The sequence below is a fragment of the Thermobia domestica genome, chromosome 1 (genome assembly GCF_964235325.1).
Source record: "Thermobia domestica chromosome 1, izTheDome1.hap1.1, whole genome shotgun sequence".
NCBI classification, from domain to species: Eukaryota; Metazoa; Arthropoda; class Insecta; order Zygentoma; family Lepismatidae; genus Thermobia; species Thermobia domestica.
In genome coordinates this window covers 171845172-171868896 of record NC_137454.1, presented here as the reverse complement: position 1 = coordinate 171868896, position 23725 = coordinate 171845172, and the positions used below count along the sequence as shown (strand labels likewise).

Sequence of the window (23725 nt, the reverse complement as noted above, 5' to 3'; positions counted from 1 at the left end):
AAATATGTATTCTAAGAAGGGCATCGGCAAAGATGCTCACTTTTTTGTTTTCAGGGTCAGATAATCTCACAAATCCCTGAATAGGGGTAAAACTTGACGAAAATTCCACTCCTAAAAGGTATAAAATAGCGACTCCTATAATATTCAAATTTTCTACTCTTTATTTAAAAAAAAAAAAAAATCTCCAACGTAAGAGTTCGCTTAAAAGTTGGGATTATGAAATTCGATGTACAACTCTTCACTAAAAATAATCAAAACATGTTGCAACCGTTTTCGAAAATTCCGCTTCTAAAGGGAGGAAAGCAGGGCTTTTTTACAGTATTCAAATTTCCAGTTTTATATTCATTAAACTTTGCTCTTTTCATGTAAGGAACGAACAATTCTACTAACTAGTCTACAAGTATATAAAATGCAAAACAATATCCATGAGTTCTGAGAATTATATTAAATTATATTATCAGAATTTATATATATATATATATATATATATATATATATATATATATATATATTTAAAAGGACTTGAGTGGAGGACGGATAAGAAAATTGCATTATTGCGTTATTTTATACAGTTATTGTTTTTATCCAATTACGATTGTTAAATTTAGAGGTGGGCTACAACATATTTATAAATACTATTTAATATCTCTGTTAAAAGAAGGTTACATTAGAATATCTACTTCCTGTAATGATATTCAAAGTTACAGAAAAACTGAGAACAATATCGAGAAAAGGCGAAGCATCTACTGCAATTTCCTCTTATCATTTCAGGCTTTTTCACCAAGCTTGTAAACATTAATTATTATTTGCTGTTTAGCTTAATGAATCTACAATTTTAATAGGTCGCTAGTTGAACAGTTGTCAAGAGAATAGCGAAATATATAGTTAAAGAACCAACTGCTGACATACGGAAGTACATATTTTTCTAGAGTGTAATTAGTGAAAATTAGTTGCAGTATATACATAGACTATGCACGTTCCAGCTGCAGGAGCCTATTATATTACTTCTGCTTATTCTCAAAGAATACTAAAAGTAAATTTACGCTTTTTTTAAAAAAAACTAAAGAACATTATGATCCCATCCTCCTCTTTGCACCACGCAACGAACAGTTTAATTATTGTAGCTATGTATAGGGTTATCACTGTCTCGAATTAGGCGGCACATCCCGAATTTTAAGTAAATAGTCAGCGTCCCGAATTACAATTAAGAGGGACGTATTATCTGTCGGGAAGCTCAATTATCCAAAACATATACAAAGTATACGGCAGAAATTCCTATCTACATTTGTAAATTTCGACCCACTAAGTTTACCTATGACTATGGAGATGTTGGTATGGTTCTACGGCTAAAAGTTTTGGTATTGGTTATCGCTAATGATGTTGTACCTTGTTTATACTGGTTCATATTTCTGTTCAATTTAACCCACCAAGAAGCCGACGCGACGAGCTTTCTGTTTCGTGTGATTTGGGTTTAAATTTCACTGCAATTTAAATTCGTAAACATATTTCTTTATTCCTATTATTCTTAATAAATTATTTCATGTGAAAATTTTGAATACAAAAGTATAAGTAACGGGCGATATGCATGTGTTCTGCAAAGTATGTCTCGCTTTAGACTAACCACAAGGTGACAAACCTAGCTAATTATTGAATCAGCTACTTTCAATAACTTTCGAACAATTTATAATTAGAAACAAATAATACATTTTTATCTTTGGAAATGGAAAAGCGAGTTTTAGTACAATCCTCAACTAAGATATACCCACGCAGAACAAAATTATCGTAGAACATTTAAGGAATATATTTACGTTGTTCGAGATTTGTTATAAGATTAAAAAAAAAGAAAGAAAGAAAAGAAAGAAAGAAAGAACCGAAGCATTGCGTTCTGTATAAATGATGTATATAGATACGAAGAATGAAAGGTAAACATCTTAATGTAGTGGGTCTCTCACCCCAAACCTTAACCTTAGACTTGTTTTCCTAACGTATGAGTCAAAGAAATTTTATGTATTTGTGTTTTCCTCTAGACTACATTGTAGTTTTCAGTCAAATTACAAAGAAACGCTAAATTATAAGTTAGCTTAAGACGTAAAAAATAAAATAAAATAAAATAAAATAAAATAAAATAAAATAAAATAAAATAAAATAAAAATAAAAAAATATAAAAAAAAATCTATATGTGTTATATGAAACTCTAACTCTTTGCTTTCTCCCACTCCCAGCAGCCGAAAATACCACACGATGTTCAATACTGTCAAATTGTAGATATGCCTGTAAAGTAAAGGAACAAGACAGTTTACATGAACTTAGCTATACACTGCTAATCTATGGATCAGGATCGGCCGATAGGCGGATTAGGACATTTTTGTGGTTTCGCAGCGGATGATCATTTTTCTTGCGGGGGGGGGGAGGATTGTGAATTAACATTAATAGGGTGAATAATTATTACAAGATGCATAAAAGACTTAGCAAGCTACTCTATATGGTGTCAAGCTTAATCACATAGACTGCATAATCGAAATTGAAATTATATTAACTTATGTTGAGAACAGAACAGTAATAGAGGATAAGTTTTATTTCATGCTTAAATAAATGGTAACAGTGGGATGGTGTCGAGATATTTCTCGTCTAGGGTGTCAAAATACCCTGCTATGGACTACATACTTTCCTGAAGAAATCAGTAGCAAATTCTAGTAATTCACGATCCAAAAGCGCACAGCACAAAGAAATGATTGCCAGACCCCAACTGAAATTAGAAGAATTGGCAACAAGAGGAAATCTTCCGAAGGAATTTGGTTTCATATCAGATTCAAGAAGCTTGATTGGGCCCAGTTGACAGGAGAAACCTAAGAAGGAAGAGTTAATCTACAAATAAGTAAATATGCTCTTTTAATGTAAATGGAAGTAGAAATTTAGAGTTATATTTCTAACTTTGATGTGTTTACTTCATCCTTTACTTTATCTAATTTAGTGGTTCTTATAATAAGGTTAAAATACGTGTAGCTATCCGAATGATGCCTGTGGTACGAGTAGTTGCGAATCCGATTCCCGGTAAAACTTTCAATAGCTCCTCCCCCCCAATGCTCCCAACAAATCCTCGAGAAAGATTTGATGTCAACCCAATATCTTGAAAACGTTGAAAAACTACTTGAATCAAAAGATAACGATTTTTGGTCTAGATACGAGTAGAATATTATAAACAATTGTAATGAGTTCTGGGCACATATTTAACTAACAATTTTACCTGGACAGTGTTTTGTGCTCTCGACACAAGATAACTTATGATAGGATAATAACTATTCTATAACTGCTGATGATGGCAATTGTAACTGGCGCGGTATCGAAGCAGTATTATCTTACTTCTCCAGTTCCGAACTCCAAGTAAGAGTATATAATTGTATATTTGCTAAAGAGGCTGCAGTGTGCTGAAATTCATAAAACTAACATGAGTCTGGTACAATGGAACTATGTTTTGTTCACCCGAATTGTAATTTACTTAATTTAAAAGGTCAAAAAGTTTAAATAACAAGTCACTTCTAAAAACTGAGAACGGTGTCTATAGTTTTTTCTTCTTGGGTTTTTCTAATCGATGCACACAAGTGAAATTTATTCTACGATTATTTTAGTACTTGATATTAAGATATTTGACCCGAAGGATAAATTATATTACTCTAAATACAATAAGATTATTGTGTAAAATCTACAGTTAAGTATATAGAAACGTCAAAATTATCGTTCTTACAGTTCGATAAAATTTAGAAATATTTCGCTAAATTTGCATGTTTATATTTTGGATATATATGGGATTTTGGACTCTAATTATTATGTATGCAAATATCATTTTTTTTAAAAATTGTATTTTTCCAAAGCTGCGCGATCGAGATTTCGTCTAAAGGTTCAGAACAACTACTGCATATTCCAACTCATATCTCAACATTAAATAGACCTATTATATACAATGTTGTTGGGGTATTAATATGAACAAATACTATACAACATTGCGAGCAAAACTTGCACTCTTACTTAGGATTATCAGACGTCCTTTCCTAACCGTATCTGTCCTTTTTAGCGAGTCCTAAAAATGGACCGTTAGGATTTTGAGATTTGTTTTGACACAGAAAACTTTAACATTCCTAATATTTATAAAAGAAAATGGTTAATTGTTAATATTAGTTGCAATATTCAATTCATTGAATATACAAAATCCAACTGTAAACTTAAAAGAAAACAAACTTAATATTTAGGTAGTTCGTATTGTAAAAGTTTAGTTGTATAAATTATGCTTTATCGCTCTGTCATTAAGAAATTTGTGGAGTTTTGTGTGTGTGTGGTGTGTGTGAAATCTAAAAATGTTTTCTTGTTTTAAAATTTGCCATATCACGATGACATTAATTTAATTATTCAATTGCTGTAAAAAATGAATTCATATTCCATCCATGTTTTATTTTATTAGAACTGGTGTTTCGAAGACCATGAGTGCTTTCATCATCAGGGTTGCACTAATTTAGGTAATCGTTTATAATTGTTGTTATAATTATGTTATATTGTTACAATTTTATAATTCAATATGTAATACTCAAATATTTTTAGAACTTTCATATTGTTTTTCGATAACAATGTGTATTATTTTCGTGCAAGAAAATAAGGTAAATGTTATTCAATTTTTGTCAGTGGGTATTATTTTCGTGCGAGAAAATAAGGTAAATGTTATTCAATTTTTGTCAGTGAATTTTGGCAATCTTCACTTATTTATTCAACTGTATTCGGTAACAATGTTCACTATCATTAGTCCATAAAGTAAGATAAATATTAGTCAATTACTATTACTATCGGAACTTCACTAGTTTTATAGTTTGGTAGAAATCAAAAGACTTTCAGAAGTCCTAATTATAATGGTACCAATCTAGAAAAACAGCTGTCGTAAAATATTTATACAGATATTGGTCTCCATATACTATGTTTACTTTTCTTTCTTTCTTTCTTTTCTTTCTTTTTTTAAAAAGAAATATTACGGTGTCTTTGTAAATAGACTGAATAGTTTTTTTACGTATCGATAAGAGATTTATGTTTAATCTGGCTCATTATTTTACTTAGAAAGTAACGAAATAATACACAGTATCTGTACTGTAAAATAATGGTAGATTTCAATAAATTAACAAATTTTAAAATGTGAGCATTTGCGTTATACATAAAAGAAAAACCAATCCTATTCAAATCTATAACTTTTCGATTTGTGGCATTTCTGGAAAATTAACAGGCATAATTGAAAAGTTGATATCAAAGAAATGGAAGGTCAGGTACAGAAAAACTTTCTATATTTTTGCTGAACTCGTTAATGTCAATAGGAGATAATATATTTTTATACAAACTGATTATCTTAATGGATGCGTACAAATAAGAAATGCACTAATCTGACTGTGAACCTCTGGACCTTTTCAGATTTTCGTTACTAATCAAAAACAATCGGATATATACTATCCTACGATCTTGTTTTGGGAGCCTATATTAAAACATAGCTCTTGGTCTTGTTTCCCGTAATGCATATTCATAATAGAAATGTTCACATAGAAGGCCTATTGAACACAACATAAATGTGTTTCTGTCTGTTTACTTGACACAAAGACACAATGTTAATAATGGAAACTGGTTGCAAATACCATCAGCAATGACTTTTAGTGAGCTGCAGTGTCAATCTGAGACTCATGAAACTATTATATAAAATAAATACAGTATTCTGTCATTGTAATGTTTAGATATGGACATAAACAATATTCTAGAAGTTATCACCTACATTCGACTGCATATTGCACAATTGATTCAATCCACACACACATATATAGACTTATTATCAAAATAATTCATAACATGATTGATTGATTGATATTTGTGTTCATCTCTATTCAAGGTTTCCGTATAACTAAACACTTATTGGTACAACAGCTGAACTAACTTCTGAGAAAATTCTATGTACATTTAGTGTGGTTTCAGTTATATCTACAGTAGATTATATATATATTTCATACTGACAGAAAAAAAAAACTTCTCCGTGCTTTTAATTAACAAACATAATTTTTGACTATAGATTAATCACCGGAAAGCGAGTCTGGGTACTAATGAAATTTTGATGAGAATAAGCTATAACTTGTACTAAATTTAAAAACTTTCTTTGTAAGTCAACTCTAAATATCTACAGTAGTAGCTAACCAAGAGAATATATTCCCTAGTTCAGAGAACAGCTTTATGTATATACTTTTGATGATAAATCAAGGAGAAACATTGATTCGTTCAAAACATCTGATCAATTAAGATGAACTAGTTATTCGTTCACAAATTAACTATAGAGTTCTGTACAGTGATTAATTAGAACAATTATCCATTTTCAGCATAACTAACTAATATAAACTATAGAGCGTGACTAAAACAAATAGTTATTCTTTGCAGATCTACAATATATTATTAGCGTTTAAAAAAGAAAGACAGGACAGGACATGTACACATGATCAATAAATGCATGATCAATAGATACATGATACGAGATAGTTCATGCGTAGTTTTCGAGAAAAACGGATGTTTATTTTTGTAAATCTAAAAATTGATACTGTATAACAACTACACATCTTATTAAGGTGAAACTTAAACTGAAGTATTACCCCATTAACCTCTTCATTAATGACACTAGCAAGACGGTAGTATGGGTTATGCTACTTTATAAGATCTTCTTACATGTAATGATGACCATTATCGTTCACGAATTAACGAGGCTTTTTACATATTGACTAATCAAGATGAACTAGGTATCCATTCACTGTTCTTTCTGAAATTCTACTCGTAAAAATCACAAAGAGCTCTAACATCACATGGTTAAAGTGTTAAACTATTTTATATAGGCTACACACAAACACACATTCCACTTCTTTACGTAACGGACAATATTATTATTGACAGGCGGACGGCAATCTTTCAACCTATCTTTCTAACCCACAAACAAATAAAACACATTAGAAACACAGAACACAGTTTAAGAAAGTATAGATAGAAACTGGAACATGTAAAACACCAAAGTTTTGTCTCATTTTGATGCTAGTTACTTACTCACTACTTGGTCTCTGAAAATTCTGTTGACAAACCAACTTTTAGGGAACCAAATAATACCCGTTTCTCTCAGTCTTGACTGGGGAATTTTCTTTCCTTTTTTATATAGACGATACTCTTGGGGAAGATCTTTACGCTGTTGCCTATGCCGACTTCGTATTCAATAATCTTGATGAAATGACTGCTACTACAGTATAATGTGAGAGTGTTTGAATCTAAGAGAGCGCGTACAGGCTGCAACTGTCGTAGTAGGCCCGAGTAAAAAGTGAGATCACAAGAAGTGTATATATATATATATCTATGAATGGATATCCACACACATACAAACGCACGTGGCTGTATATAGGTATATCGAAGGGAGTAGGGCGGGGCAACCTTTTCGCTTCGCCACTTTTCCATACAACAAGAGAAGCCTTCCTCAAATCCCCTAATGATCATGACGCAATTCCCAAAAGTCTTGAGGGAAATTCCCCGAAATCATCATCATTTCACCAGGGAATTTTATAAGATCTAACTAACGATTTTCTGCTCTCTCTCTCTCTTTCCACCTCTTGTAGATTTTTTTATTGCCTACCCCTTTCTTTTTTGCTTCTTCTTCATCCACGGTTTCTCTCTCTCTCTCTCTCTCTTTCAATCTCACTTGAATTTTCCCTCCCGCTTTCTCTCTCTCTTTCACCATTGAGTTGGTGAATGTTACTTAACAAATTGGTCCCCAATGTCCATTTTATACAAAGAAGAAAAACGTGAAACCTTCCCGGAAATATATATTCTTTCATTAAAAGCTACAATTTACTTTTTCAAATTACTCAGTCAGATCTTTCTATTTCTTTTTTTCTTTCCTTTTCCCACTATATCTTTCGCTGGTTGTGAGAAATACTATTGGTCATTATGTATAAGAGTTATACACAATAAATGAAACTAAGTTTTTAGTACGTCAATTAATGATTTCATAGAAATACGTTGAAAAAAAATGTACAGTTATTAACTAGCATATCTTTTGTTATCTGTCTGATAAACATTCTGCAGGTAGTTGTTCTTTGGGTACTGTAGATAACATTATTCGATAAAACACTAATAGTATATTTATATACTATTTAAAACACACACACACAGAATCATAACAGCGTGTTTTTTTTCTTTAAAGCTATTAGTAAATAAAAATAAGTCACAGTCAGTGTTTCTTCCAGACATACTTTTGGGGAAGCCCCCCCCCCCCCCCCCCCGCCGAGCTCTGAGTGCTCTCCCAGAGGAGACCAAAATAATACGTCTATAATATAATAACAAATAGAATAGTACCGTATGAAAATAGTATGTGCCCTTCCGAATACTGTGTGTTCCCCTGGAACATTGTTTCCTGAAAGCAACACTGGTTACAGTAATTTTGTTATACAGCATAAATATTTTTATATAATATAAGAAACTTAAAATTTTATTTTTCCATTCTTTTTTTCCCTCTAACTTATTGTTAATTTAATTACTGTCAGTCAATAAGAAAGTAACTATTATTTTTTTTCCGATAACATAAATAAGTAAATGCTACTTAATCGTTATTAGGCCTATACTATTTTTTTTTTTTATTGGAATAACATTTAGGTAATTGTTACTGAACTTACGGCAATAAAAACGTTTAATATTTGGGATGATAAAGTTAGATATATTTGTTTAATTAAATTTATTGTTAGTAACAATCTTGATCATTTTTACTTACAGTATTACATTTAGGTAACACTACTGATACTCTGTGGTTATTGAGACTTCTCTAATAATAATAATAATAATAATAATAATAATAATAATAATAATAATAATAATAATAATAATAATAATAATAATAATAATAATAATAATAATTCTCTTTTTCCTAACATACTTCTTGAGGTTTACAATAAATTATTAGAATAAACTTTGAAGTAGTTTTATTATTACTGTTATTATTTTGTAGAAGGGGGAGAGGGGAGATAGTCACAGCTTTGGAACTGAAATACGCAACTTTTCGTAACACCTGATTGGCACATTATACTTTACGTTGACCTCAAATTATAATCCTTGGCAATGCCAGTTTTTTTTTTTTTTTTTTTTTTTTTTTTTTAAGACTGAATAAATCTACATATAAACTCACAGCATTTTCGAGGTATATAGTAGCTATCTAAACACACTTTTACTTAGACATATTTACAATTCCAACTGATCTAATGTACATCTACCAAATAAAAGATTTAGATAAAAAAAAAGAAAAGAAAAAAAAGAAACTCACCTGCTCTGATCCACAACAGTCGGTTGCATCCATGTCCGAGCAGCTAGTTGCGTGGATGTGAGGGGTTCTTCTTTTAAGCTGGTAACGGGACCGCGGGGTTGGTGGATGCCGGCATCCTGCAGGCCGAACATGAGGCCCGCAGTGCCACCCCTTGCTCCGGCCTGATACAGCTTTCTTCCCCACGTCGCGCCAACAATGGGATCCAGTGCAAATCGTCGTTGGGGGCAGGGGTTAAAGTTAAGAATGTCGCGGGTCTATGAACCCGCGTTTCGCGAATTATGGAAGAAAAAACTCCCCAAGTTATAACAAACAATCACAGTTAAATCTATATTGGTCGTTCTCGTTAATAATAACAAGTTTATGAATTAATAAGTTTTATCTATGTAGAAAAATAGTTTCTTTTCTTTTTTCCTCCGTTGTTTCTTTATCAAACTCTAAAATATATTTTTCTTTTAGTTTTGACTAGAGCACAAGATGTCATTGGGGAAAATGTATTACAAGAAGTGTCGAGTCAGGAAACTTCTCGTGGGGTTTCTATGAAGAATGAGATAGGGGAGGGGGGAAAGAAGACTTGAAACACACCTCCCTCGTGTTCTTGTGAGTATGTCCGTGTATGTGTGTGTGTGTGTGAGTGTATGTATGTGTGAGTGTATATATATATATTAGTGAGAGGGGAGTATACGCGTGGGGTTTTAGCCGAAAACTTTTCGCAATTTTTTTTTTAGTTTTGGTGTCCTCTCGGCTGCTAAGTTTCTCAAGGCCGCTGTTCGTAACAACAACAACACTTCGGGTTATCCCAATTCACCAAGATCTATACCCACTAGAATATACCGGGGACTGGCTTCTTGTAATACTCGAGTAGCTGAAGTGACTGCTCTGGTGTGTGTATATTCGTCGAAACACTTGGCCACTGAAGAGAAGTTTAGTCACGTTGGACCACGGTTGCTGCAACACGAGTAGTCCTTATTTCTCCTCACTTCCATGAGTGTCCGTAATGTGTGTTTGACCCCCCTAACGCGCACAAACGGACTGTCTTCGTATTACAACCAACAGGGAGGCGAGAAGTAAGGGAAGAAAAAATATACATACATATAACCAACACGACGAAGTGTATGTATATATATTCGCCCACATATACACACACATACATACGTACAAGCTCATTCACATACGCTTATTACAAATCCACGCTCACGCACACACAATTTTTTTCTTTTTCCCGTTCGATGTTGCTTTCTTTCCCTCTCTCGTTTCTTAAAAAACTGGTCCTTCGTGTGAAAAGGGGGTGGTGTTTTCGGCACTCAGGAGTTTCTCTGCTGTCGAGAGTTCTTTCCGAATGTCCACAAGGCAAAACATACACCCGTTGCGGCCTTGGCTTTTCGTCCGTAGCGTCGTCGTCTCCAGCATTCACACGCGATAGACAACACGAAGCTAAAAGGCAGATAAACGCTAGGTGATAACCATCGAATGCCTGCCTACGACCAGACAATTTGATGTTTGAAGCTCAGGGGATGTAGATTTTGTTGCTCACAAATATTGTTCGTATTCAGCCAACCCTCCCTGGGGCCACACCCCCCCAAGAGACGTATAAAGCCGCTCGGTCCGCTATCGACATGTAAACCTCGCTACAGAAGACACCGCCCACGGGACTCAGTGACCAATCGTGGCAAAGGCGGGGAATGGACCGGCCAATCCGAATAAAATGACGTCACTTCTGCCAGCCCCCTCGGTGTCATAGCATTATCATCTGTTTTCGGCGGGACGCGGGGTGACGTAAAGGGAAGGGGATTGCAGTTCCTCGTATTCTGGGGTCGAGTCACTCGGTGCTGAGAGGGCAAGCCCTATGGGTCGACTGCTGCAGCCCCTTGCGGCAAGCTTTCCACACGCTGAATGTGTCTGACCCTCTTTTTTTATTTCTCATCTCACTTCCCCTCGCGCCGAGATTTCTACATTTGTTGTCACCTATATTCTCTTGCTACTTATCTGCCATCTTCCATTTCATCACATACGCATACATAATGGCCTCCGGTAAGCAATACTTCTAATACAATTATTTAATAGATTTCTCACTTGGGATTTTTTTTTATTTACTCATTTTAGAAACCTGTGTTATTAAGCACCACGTACTTCTTTCTTATTGTTTTCATTGTGTGTATGCGTGTGTTCGTTTGTGAATGCATTGAATACATTTATTGTGTGCGTTATAATTCACACTCATTCTGCTTCATGTAGGCTTTTAAAAAATAATGTAGTTCCTTGCACTTCATACAATTATACCGATGGCAGATAAGTCTTGTTTTTATTTCTATTAAGCAATGAACATGAAATAAATATAAATAGACAGGTTAAGTTACATGTCCCTTTATGATAATAACACTTTTTTTTCAAACTACTTTCGTAGAACTCAGCATAAAAGGAAAACAAAGTGAATATACGAATGAAAATACACTAATAACATGTCTGTGAGCCGCAGTGGCTCAGTGGTAAAGCGTTTGCCTCTAGTGCGTGGGGCCCCTGGTTCGATCCCAGCTCGTGCCAAATGGGGTTTGTGGTAGACACATGGTATACGTGATTTTCTTGAGGGTTCTTTTATTTCCTTCCACTTTTCTTCATTCCACCATCTCATTCCTTTTCATCATCACCCTTTGGTTTACAGGGCATAATCATGGGACGTTAAAGGTAAAACTGAAAGATTTCATTTTCAATAATATACCTATACAGAGCAAGAGATAGGTATACATCAGCAAGCCGGACCACGTTGAGTTCATATGGCATACATAGGCCTACATGACATTAATTTATAATAATATTTTAAAAAAATCATTGTAGTTCAACTGGCTGATTTTAAGACCTTTCTCTGTTTCTTTTAAGATTGTACGTACATAGTTAATTTCACTCTTTACTGGCTCTCCTTGGTTAATTATTCCTATTTCCACCACCACCACAATAATAATAATAATAATAATAATAATAATAATAATAATAATAATAATAATAATAATAATAATAATAATAATAATAATAGGCATAATCATAGAAACTCAAAAGGCTATGGGCAGCCAGAATGCTTTTAGCTACGTGTGTCGTATATCTACAAGCCGGCTTACAGTGCCAGTATTATGATACTGACTATATGCATAACTTACTGCCTCTTTATTGAAACATCTTGGCATGACAACCATTGATCAATGTCCAAGTGTCTGTCTATCTACCCATCATGTGTCGAGATCGGGACCACTAACACCAAAAGACATTGTATTACGACACTTGAAAACGCATAAACAATTTCACCAATACCTGACAGAGTACTGCATACTATAGGTATGCAATAGTTGCAAATTTGGAGCGAAGCGGTATACCTTTATTGATTATTCGTAGATTTTTTTTTTTTTGTGCATCAATTGTTTTCGTGAACGAACACGACATACAAATAGTCGAATTTTGGCATATCTACGAAAAGCACAATGGCTTTGAAAATTTGTGTTCACAGAACAGAACGAAAAGGGCTTCGTCTTATTTCTAATGCTGAAAATTCTATTTTTCATTGTTTAAAATGAGAATTCTCGCGCCAAATGCTTTTCCAAGGTTTTGTATTGGGATCTCGTTTTATGAGGCTATTCGATTATTTATTTGCCATCGTGACGCAAAACAACGGAAAATCGGACAGTCACCGAATTTTGCACTGAGTTTGTGAACGTGTTATATAGGATCGTATCAAAATAAAATCTGAGACATCTCATGTCCTTGAGAAGGAATAACGAAGAAAAAAATATTCAAGTTTCTGTTTCAGCTTACTAAGTCTTCTGTCAGCCAATTAGTCTTACTCGTGTACAATCTTTACGTAGGAATCGGGAATAGAAAAAAAAAGAAAAAGGACATCCTTCAAGGTTTGGTTAAAAGATCAACTGCCTTCACGTGTGTACTCCTAAACGAGCGTACTTGCAACAACTTGAGTCATTGTCAATACAAATTTATGCTGACACATGCACAATAGGTCTTATCTACAAAAGTTAATAATAATAATAATAATAATAATAATAATAATAATAATAATAATAATAATAATAATAATAATAATAATAATAATAATAATAATAATAATAATAATAATTATTATTATTATTATTATTATTATTATTATTATTATTATTATTATTATTATTATTATTATTATTATTTAAAAATCAGGCGTACCTTCGGAGAATTGAAACAGACGATTGCTAGTTTCTAATACAGAATTCAACAAGTTTTTTCCCTTAATTTTTCTAAAAATAATAATTAAAAAATCAATCACATGGACAATATATTATATGTCGTGTACGATCTACAGAACTTTCCCGATTTTAGCAAAACTTAACCACACCTTGAACTACTTAAATTACACATGTAAAATATGTTCTTGTGTAGTCCTTTGGTTCCTGAGTTTTGAGCCATGAAATTTGCAATTTGGACTTACTCAAATTTTAGAAAAAATGAGAAAAACACTTAATTGCTAGTGTTTACTTATAATTAATAAAACATACCAAAATATAAATTAAGAACGATTTTTTTACCGTATTCGGAAGTGAAACAAAACGGACAATTTTATACAAAAGTTCTTTTAAAGTCATATACACTGTATTTAGGCTTTTTGCTAAGCACATTTGAAATGAAATCTTTAAGTTTTACGTCCCATGGTTATGCCGGTTAGACTAAAGGAGACGGTGATGATGAGAGATGAGTGAAAATGGTGGAATGAAGAAAGTGGGAGGAAACGGGAGAACCCCGAGAAAACCCACGAGCTCGGTATTTGTCCACCACAAAGTTCACTTGGCGGGGACTGGGATCGAACCCGGGACCCCAAGCACCAGAGGTGAACGCTCTACCACTGAGCCACCGCGCCCCCAACTAAGCACATTTGACTATCTCTTTCCTGCTGTAAATATTCTCATGAAGTGTTTCCAATTACTAAAGTTTAGGAACAAATTTAACATTGGTTATTGACATATGATATCTACAAGAAAATCTTGCCTGTGAGAGAGAAATAGTTGGTGCATATTGTTTTCATCTTCGTTTGATTTTTCTATAATAATAATAATAATAATAATAATAATAATAATAATAATAATAATAATAATAATAATAATAATAATAATAATAATAATAATAATAATAATAAAGTAAACAAGGCAGTCTCTACAAAATACTATTAAATAAACAAATTGATTTGAAAACTCTTCTCATAAACTAAAAATTTGGGTGTTCAACTTATGACGTCATAATTTTTTGGATAGTCAGAAATTTCTTCATTATATGGAAAGTCTTGAAAATAAGCACTAGTTTCATCTTAGTAATTGGCGTGGTTACCGTACAAATGAAATAAAATGAAATCTTTAAGTTTTACGTCCCACTGTTATCCCGGCTAGGCTAAAGGAGACGGTGATGATGAGAAATGAATGAAATGGTGGAATGATGAAAATGGGAGGAAACGGGAGAACCCAGAGAATAACCCACGCACACGGTGTTTGTTCACCACAAAGCTCACTTTGCCCGAGCTATTATTGAACCAACGATCCCACGCACCAGAAATGAATGCTCTACCACTGAGCCACCACGGCCCTCCTGATTATTGTACAGCATGAAGTTTTAGGTTGACAGAAAATTCTTTTTTTCTCTCTCGATTTTCTCGAAAGTTATGCATGACGATTTATACTTATCACTTTATTCATATGAATGAGATCTTAGGATGGGTGTATCTTTTTTCTTTTTTTTATTTTATTTTTTTATTTTTTTTATTTTTTGGTAGGAGCGAGCATTCTTTTCGTTAAAGTGTAATAATATTGTGGGAGTTTCAAAATTTCAAAAAAAAAAAAAAAAGTTGTAAAATGTATAATTTCTACTTCAGTGTTCTCCTACATGTTTGTAATTAATAAACGTTAAAAGTACAGGATATTGGGTTTTACATATCTACAAGAAATCTTGTCCATGACGGAAAAATAGTTAGTACAAATTGTTTTCGACCTTATAACATTCATCTATAGAAGAATTTTAAAAGGATAATTGTATTGTTTGTTCAAAAAAAAAATTAAAAAATATTTTTGTTTTAATTTAGGAGTGATGAAAGAAAAAATGGAGTTAAGAAATTTTGCGCTTTATGAAAACTTGAAATAAGAGAACTTCCCAGAGAAATCTCAAGAAAACGATGTCCATAACTACTAGACATTTCCTGGGATCAAACCTGCATTTTGAGAAACTTGAAGTTTAAATAATAAACTTGAAATGAAAGAGCCTCGAGAAAACTCACAAACATAATGTTTTGGCCCACAAACTCGCATTGTCTGAGAACGAACATAAGCCGCATTGTCTGAGAACATAACCTCTTCGCACGAAAGATAATCATCATATTAGTCTATTAGCAATTGTACTTCCTCACAAAAGCACTTATCTGATGCTAGATTCTGTAATTTTCAGATTTTCGAAATACGTGGTCAAAACGTGGCAAATCATTTGCTTACTCACACACTAACTAACTCTATTGCATATGGAACCAGGAGGTTCAACGCCGCATTCACATTGACTTCTGCCCTTATAATTATAACCAATATTTATTATATTTACTGTAGTTATAAAGTTACGCAGTTTGTGCAAACAATTGTTGTTTTACATCTGAAGTATTATGTGAATCAAGGTCTGTTTATTCAGGATTTCATTTGTATGTCGGTCTTTTGGCCCATTGAAAAAATTCTGCATGCATTTCTTACCTTACTTTATTAATATACGTAAGCATATTATTTAAAACTTTACCTTTAATGTGCGTAAGTGTTAAGCCTTAATACTATAATTGTTTTTATCATAGTAACTGATTTTCACCTTTCACCAACAACATAAATGAAATGTAAATAAATAAAAAAAAACTAATAACGAGAAACAGGAACATCATTACAAAATGTAATTTTAAAATCACTGTTGCAAATAATTACCGCTTATTTTGATTTCTAATTCCTATAATGCACAAAAATTATAAAACTCTATTAAAAGAATATCTACTTCTTTTATATATAAAGGTTTTAACTTGTCTAGTTGCCTTGATAAGAGTTATAGTAAGCAATGTAATGCTGGTCACTTCTTTCTATTGATTAAAAAAAATCAGTTACAAGAAGAGTACCCGATCAACGAAATTTAACCGATTTCAACCAACCTTGAAATGCTCAGTACAAATATAAAACATTTTCTTGTGCAAACCTTTGGTTCCCAAGTAAGAGACGTTAAAGTTGGTCTTAAGATATATTGTATATAATCTACGAGCACAGAGCTCATCCAATATTTACGAAACATGGCATGGAGTTTTTTTTTTTTTTTTACTTGTTTAGTAAGTACGTATGATATATTTTTGGTCCCCGAGTAAGGGACATTAAATTTGAGGTTTGGTCTTTAGCTATGTCGTACGTGATCTACGAGCAAAGAGCTTATCCAATCTTTATCAAACATGGCATGGAGGTAGACTTTAACTTGCTTACGTTAGTAAGTAACGTGTGATATATTTTTTTCTGCGCAGATCTTTTGGTTCCCGAGTCACTAAATCTGGGGTTTGAGCTTAAAATAATTCTGGTTCTAAAATATACATAAACAAATTGGGATGGGAATATACAGCCTCGCTGTTGACATTCCCATTAAACCATAGTCATTCATTTATTTAAATAAATAAGCAAATAAACAAACAAGATCATTCATTGCTATTTAGAACAAGAATCAGGAGAAAATAACATGAAACAGACTTGTTAGACGTTAATCTGAAGTTAAACGCTAACATGGTCAATGTTAAATAAATACAGTGTGTATTTATATAATTAGAATTATACCAGAATTATCAGGTAAGAGTTAATACTATCCTGTCTCGTCTCGGGAAAGTGTATCTGTTTCTATTGCAAGACTCTATCTCGTCAGGAAACTTTTGTCTCGTCACGTGAACACCCTACTTTTAATGAAGATTGGTTAAATTCAATGGACATTTTTTTTTCTTTTCCGGATCGGGAAACACATTACTGATTAATTTGCAACGGTGTACCTAAAAGGGTTTTGGGCGATTAATTCTCCTCGAGCAAAATATAATGAAAACACAAACATGTATTATATTGAGATATACGAAAATCACACTTGTCCTGAAAATATATGTGATTGAATACTTAAACCCTTCCTTGATGAAATTCTGCGTACGCCACTGGCTATTGAATTGACTGATTAAGCTTGAAGTAAATTTTGTGTGTTTCTATTTCTTGTCTTCTTTAACTAAATGCAATAATCTGCATAATTTAATGTTTCAATATAAAATTTAACACCACACACACACAAAAATCATAATAACGGTGGTCAAACAGTGAGAAACATATTCATGACATCGCTGTAGTCAGGCAAGAATATCCTTTTGCTCTTGAAGACAAGTCTCGGCTTCGATTTCGGGTGGGAGAGCATTGGGCATATTACTATGGTTCGGACTCTACCTTAAACTGTAGGCCTACGCCTTATTCTCAGTAAATTTACGAAAATGTCAATATGTTTTGATACTAAAGCTGCAGATAATACTACAAAACTGATAAAAATAGAATTATGAAATTTTATTAGCATCATCTTAGCAATATCATTGGTTTAATTCTAAAAAAATAACATGAGCCTATATACTTTTTCAAATATTTTTACGCAGCTTTGCACAAGAAAGTTTTCCTTCCAAACTTTTTAAGATGTATACCTATTTACATTATCCACACCTAATACCCAAGCAATTATTCAAATAAAACCTCCTAACCGTCTAACAACCACATCTTCCAACCGAAGAGTTGTAACCGTCTAAGCTGTTTATTCACTAAAATATATACTATTATTTAAATCTATGCAATTAAAGTGAATAGACTACTGCAACATTGCATATACTTGAGGATGCACTGTTCATGAGTAATCAAAATGTAAAAGTTTGCCAGGCATCATACGAGAAAATATGTGAAATATAGGTATACCCCCTATACTTCCTTATTTAAGTTTCCAGCCTACTGATTTAGTTTGATGTAAATAAAAGAAATAGATAGATAGATAAAAGAAGTGTAAACTGAATGTGAAAATACATTTCTCAACAAAATAAACGTTCTAGTCTACCAAATATTATAAAATTAAAGATTTGAGGTCTCTGGGGATACGGCTCAGAAAGGAATATGGTCTGGAAGATGATTCATGTAATGGGTGGTCAATACATTTACTTCCAACCTATATCTTTCTAAAGCAAAGCTCATTATCTCTGAATTCAGGTAGCTCCTTAATAGATGCGTCAAGCATTTGATTTGACCTTCAGGCGCCATTTGATTGGATCAATTTCAGTGAAATATGCTACATGAAGTTCTTAATAGCAATGTTTTGGTATTGTAAAGAAAAAGAAAATTGTGCTTTTGTTGAGCTTTTTAACATATGAAAATTTAAAATACATTAACCATTAAAAAATGCTTTTGTAAAACTCACTAAAATTAGGTAGTTTTGTTGGTGGGTTAATTCGTATTAATTCCTCTTAAAGTTTAAAAATTGCACTAACAAAAACATTTTTTTGTGGAGTAAAATAAAAAATGACTAAGATTATAAGTATTTTTTGCAAGTGAACTCTTTCCTAATAGCACACAACCGTAGAAAGAACTCCCAACGTTTTTAGTCTTAATTCTATTTCTTCATTATAACCCAATAAATATCTATATTGTCTTCTTTTTAGTTTATTTTATTAAAAGATTGTTTCTTTTCTCCTTTCAGTCTTTATTCGATATCTTAATTCCATTATTATAAGACGGCAATAGTTAATTTTCTTTCCTCTTATTACGAAAAGAAATAGGCTCAAACTTGTTGATTTGAAGTCAACAGAACGCCTAATACAATGCAACCAGCCAAACCTCCGAGTGACTGGGTTGTATAAGCAACAGGCGTACGATTACTATTTTCAAATAACCAACTAATTTTATTAATTTTACAATAAAATGATTGTTACAGTGATAATTGTATGAGATAATTTATCGTCATCAAGTTTACGTATCTGCACAAATTTTCAGAGCTCTAGTTAGTTTCAAAAATAAGTGCGTGAAATTTAAGTGTAAATTTTTCGCTCTGATAATCAAACAAAATAATAATAATAATAATAATAATAATAATAATAATAATAATAATAATAATAATAATAATAATAATAATAATAATAATAATAATAACTTAGTAAAAGCATTGTAAAAATAAATGGGTTAAAGATAGGACACGAGTTTACACAAAAATAAATATGAAGTATGCAGTGGCCTAAGCTTTGTTTAAGGAAAGTCATGTTATCTGGAACTCAAAAAGAAATTTTTTGGGATTTTGCACACTTGTAGCGTAGAATCGAATTGACAAAATTTCTTTAGGTAGGCTTTTTACAAAGAAAGGGCTATACCGAAAATTCTGTCTCCCCATCAGGAATCGAATATGGAACCACATGCACCAAACCACACACTTAACCACGCAACCATATGAAACCATCCTGTAAGGTACTATAACTAGGAACATTAGAAAAAAATGTATCCTAATTTACAGTTTTTGTAGTTTTTGACCAGTTGATGGATTCTGTTTATATTAAATCCAAATTAACGTGTTTTTCGAATTAGAAACGCGGGTGTTTCTTTTTTTTTAAGTATTTCAAAACATTATAAAAAACAAAGAATGTTTGTCTTACAATTTCTGTTCATACTTAAGTACAAACTTGATTATTTAGGACAACGAAATGTTTGTAGGGTTTTCAACTCTGGACGCGAATAAATAAAATAATAATACATTATTTTGTTGCAAATGACATAAGCTCACATTTCGATTCTGGTTTCACTCCATAGTAAGACATATATAATTTTCTCACTTGACTTCAGGCTGTCCACAATGTTTGTAGAATTGGAATAAATACTAGTTTGTTTCTCTATCGCGAAAAAAAAATCCGTTCTATATTTATTTTAACAAAACTTTCTTATTATAAATATGCGTTGCGTTTACAGCACAGCTGATTAATCGTTTCATTATTTACCTTGTTATGGCTTGAATTAGTGTTTAACAGGTCTGTTCTATAAACTTTTGTTCTAAACACAAATTATTATTATTATGGCGAAAATTTTCAATATCAATAGCCCATAATTCAAAAACTAAAGGTCTACACAGGAAAATATTTCACATACGTACTAGGACGATCAAGATGCAAAGTTTGATAAAGATCAGATGCATTCACTACGTAGGAATTTATTTTGGAGCGGGAAGTCGTCCAAAGCTTTTTGGGTGAATCCAAATTCAATATGAAAATTGTAAATTCAACCCCAACATTAGAGACTACCTTTACAGGAAAGTCGGGATTTCGGAAGGGAGAGTCTGGCCCCCAGAACCCAACCCCTGCATACATCTCTGATACGATATACAGTATATTGCCCTTTGAATATTGATTTAAAAAAATAAAAAAAAATCAAAAACAAAAAAAATATAGATATTTTGAGATAATATGTAGTCATCTACTGTTCATTTATAGAAGACTCGATTACAATATGACTAGTTAATACGTTACCTTTAATAAATTTAAAAATTGATCGCAGTTGGTGAATTTACATAGAGCACTGGTCAACGATGTCGTCATAGGACACTCAAACAATTTTATGTTAACAGATATTACGCGTTGCACTTATGATTTCAATTCTACAACTTCACAGTAAATTTACGTAAACGATATTATTAATTGCCTGGATACATGAACATTTAGCAATATTCAAACAATCAGAATTTGGAAATGTCAAGGTAAATAACAATTAACCAACAGTGCTCACATTATTATTACCATTAAGATTTGTAAAGCCTATTTATTTATTTATTTATTTATTTATTTATTTATTTAGAATTGCATGATAATTCGTGAACATATGATGTTTAAAAATTGAATATCCTATGTATGATTGCGTGTCGCCACATTTGGCCTAATCCTCGTTTCGTCTAACCAATTATCTGACACTTTTATGACAGATAAATGATAAGATTTATGTCCGCCATTTTAGGCGAAAAAGGATCCTCGTTACGCCTAAAATGGCGGACAATAAGAAAAAATCGTGGAAATTCAACTAGAGGGAAATTATAAGAGAAAATTCCCTAGTATATAAAGAATTAAGAAATGCAAAATATATAGATTAATATTATATTAACTATTTTCGAGGAGTTAGGATTACCAAAACTCCTTTATGTATTTACTAGGGCCATGGATATATACGAATATATATGAGTAAGTGAATAGCAAAACCCGTTAAATTTACATTTTAAAATTTGTGACAAATCGAGAAAAACTGTTTAAACACGTCATAATTGTAAAATAACATTAGAAACTAGAGAACATTAAAAAATTAAGAATAATGTGAGTGTTGGTCTGTCAAAAGCTGTGTAATCACACTAGTCTGTGAATTGCGTTGTTGAATAAAATAGTTTGGATTTAACAGGTTTTGCGTATGTAAATGGAAATAACAGCTTTTGCATCTGAACGAGCGGCTATTTTCGTTGAGGCTCAAGATACAAAACCTATCAAAAAGAAAGGGAGTCAGAGTCAGAAATCAGTATTATGCCTACTAAAATATTGGGGGAGGGGGAATGTATTATCAACTATACATTGCACAAGATTGGCACAAATGAATATGGATACATAAATGCTACATTAATTTTGTTCTAAATTGAAAGCAATGCATCCAAATGTGCAAAAAATTGAATTATGTAACCCCCTCTTCATCATCATCTACTAAATGGAAATCCTCTGGTGCATCACCATTTTCTCGGTTTTCTATTCCTCAAAAACCTCTTTGTAAAACGTGAGCTTTGAGCTGCTTTCAATCGTCAAACCCTTCGTAACTACAAGCGGAGTTAATTATACATATCCGTATACATTTCTAAACTGAATGACTATATTTTGGAAGAGTTTGTAACCTTTTATGGACTAACATAGGGTGAATATTAATTTGCCAATTATCCCAATATATGAATTTGAAATATAGCAAAACAAAATGTGCAAACGTTCAGTTTGAGCAAAACAGTTGCAGAAATCTTTGAGTTTTACGTCCCACGTTATGCCGATTAGGCTAAAGGAGACGGTGATGATGAGTAATGAATGAAATGGTGGAATGAAGAAAGTGGGAGGAAACGGGAGAACCCCGAGAAAACCCACGCACACGGTGTTTGTCCACCACAAGGTTCACTTGGCGAAGGCTGGGATCGAACCCGGGACCCCTAGCACCAGAAGTGAACGCTCTACCACTGAGCCACCGCGGCCTCAACAGTTGCAGAAAGAGAATCAGAAATGGTAAATAAGTGGCAAAATTTTTTAACATACCAGAAGTATGTTATAATTTTGAATGATAATTGACACGAGACATTTTAAGAAAGAGGTTCTGCTGAAGCTGAAGAGACTGTTTAAAGAAAAACCTAATTCAACAATGTTCTGTTCAAAGTAAAGAGTTACCCTGAAATACAAAACAAACTACTTTTAACCATAGATAGTCCACTCACCTTGTCTTTTTGGCTACATTTCGTTTCCAGTTTTTCATGTGTCTTGTATGTTTTCTAGACAATTTTGGTGTTGTCTGATAACAAAATTATGATAATCGCTGCTTAGAGTATCGTTTTCTTTCGATTTTGCGTGCATTTGTCTAGTAATTATTAAAGAAAAGCAAATAAGCACAGAAAAGTTTCACGAACAGTTAGGTTAAGACTATAGTGTCTCCATTTTTAGTCCAAGGTGCGCGGTGGCTCAGTAGTAGAGCGTTCACCTCCGGTGCTTGGGGACCCTGGTTCGATCCCAGCTCGCGCCATGTGGACTTTGTAGTGGACAAACACCGTGCTCGTGGATTTTCTCGGGGTTCTCCAGTTTCCTCCCACTTTCTTCATTCCACCATTTCATTCATTTCTCATCATCACCGTCTCCTTTAGCCTAACCGGCATAACCGTGGGACGTAAAACTAAAGATTTCATTTTTTATCAATTTTCAGTCCAAAAATAAAAAAAAGTAATGAAAGCACACACTTCAAATTCTGCCAAATAAAATTTCGAGTGATTTACGAAGAGTTGCAGTAAATGTTCAGATTACAAAACTAATCCTATACAGTACGAAACCTCAAATTTTTTGAAATATGGAATTAACCGGGCTTGATTCTGCTTTTCTCATTAGATTATTTGCAGGTTTGGGATTTAACAGTTTATGAAACTGAATATGGAAGAGGGATTTAACTGGTTTTGCATCTGCATTTCTCAGTTCTTCACATAGTAGGGAATATTTTTTTGTCGAAAAATTTCCCTCCAGTTTTATGTCCACGATTTTTTTATAGTCCAACATTTTAGGCAAAACGAGGATTA

The 23725-nt window shown here is 32.8% G+C and overlaps 1 protein-coding gene and 1 long non-coding RNA gene across 6 annotated transcripts in view; one reads left to right on the top strand and one right to left on the bottom strand.

The window, feature by feature from the left end:
• kn (EBF transcription factor knot) overlaps positions 1-10838 on the bottom strand; it is a 464407-nt gene extending 453569 nt beyond the window's left edge. The window contains exon 1 of one of the 4 annotated variants that reach the window (XM_081766742.1): positions 9347-10838. In XM_081766742.1, the coding sequence (XP_081622868.1) occupies positions 9347-9477 (131 nt within the window). In that variant the 5' untranslated portion in view covers positions 9478-10838. The remainder of the gene's footprint in view (positions 1-9346) is intronic. The other 3 variants (XM_081766732.1, XM_081766749.1, XM_081766758.1) reach the window with 3 other exon arrangements.
• Positions 10839-11002: 164 nt separating this feature from the next.
• LOC145691091 (uncharacterized) overlaps positions 11003-23725 on the top strand; it is a 74493-nt gene continuing 61770 nt past the window's right edge. For both annotated transcript variants that reach the window (XR_014132335.1, XR_014132336.1), the window contains exon 1: positions 11003-11374. This is a non-coding gene — a long non-coding RNA (uncharacterized LOC145691091). The remainder of the gene's footprint in view (positions 11375-23725) is intronic.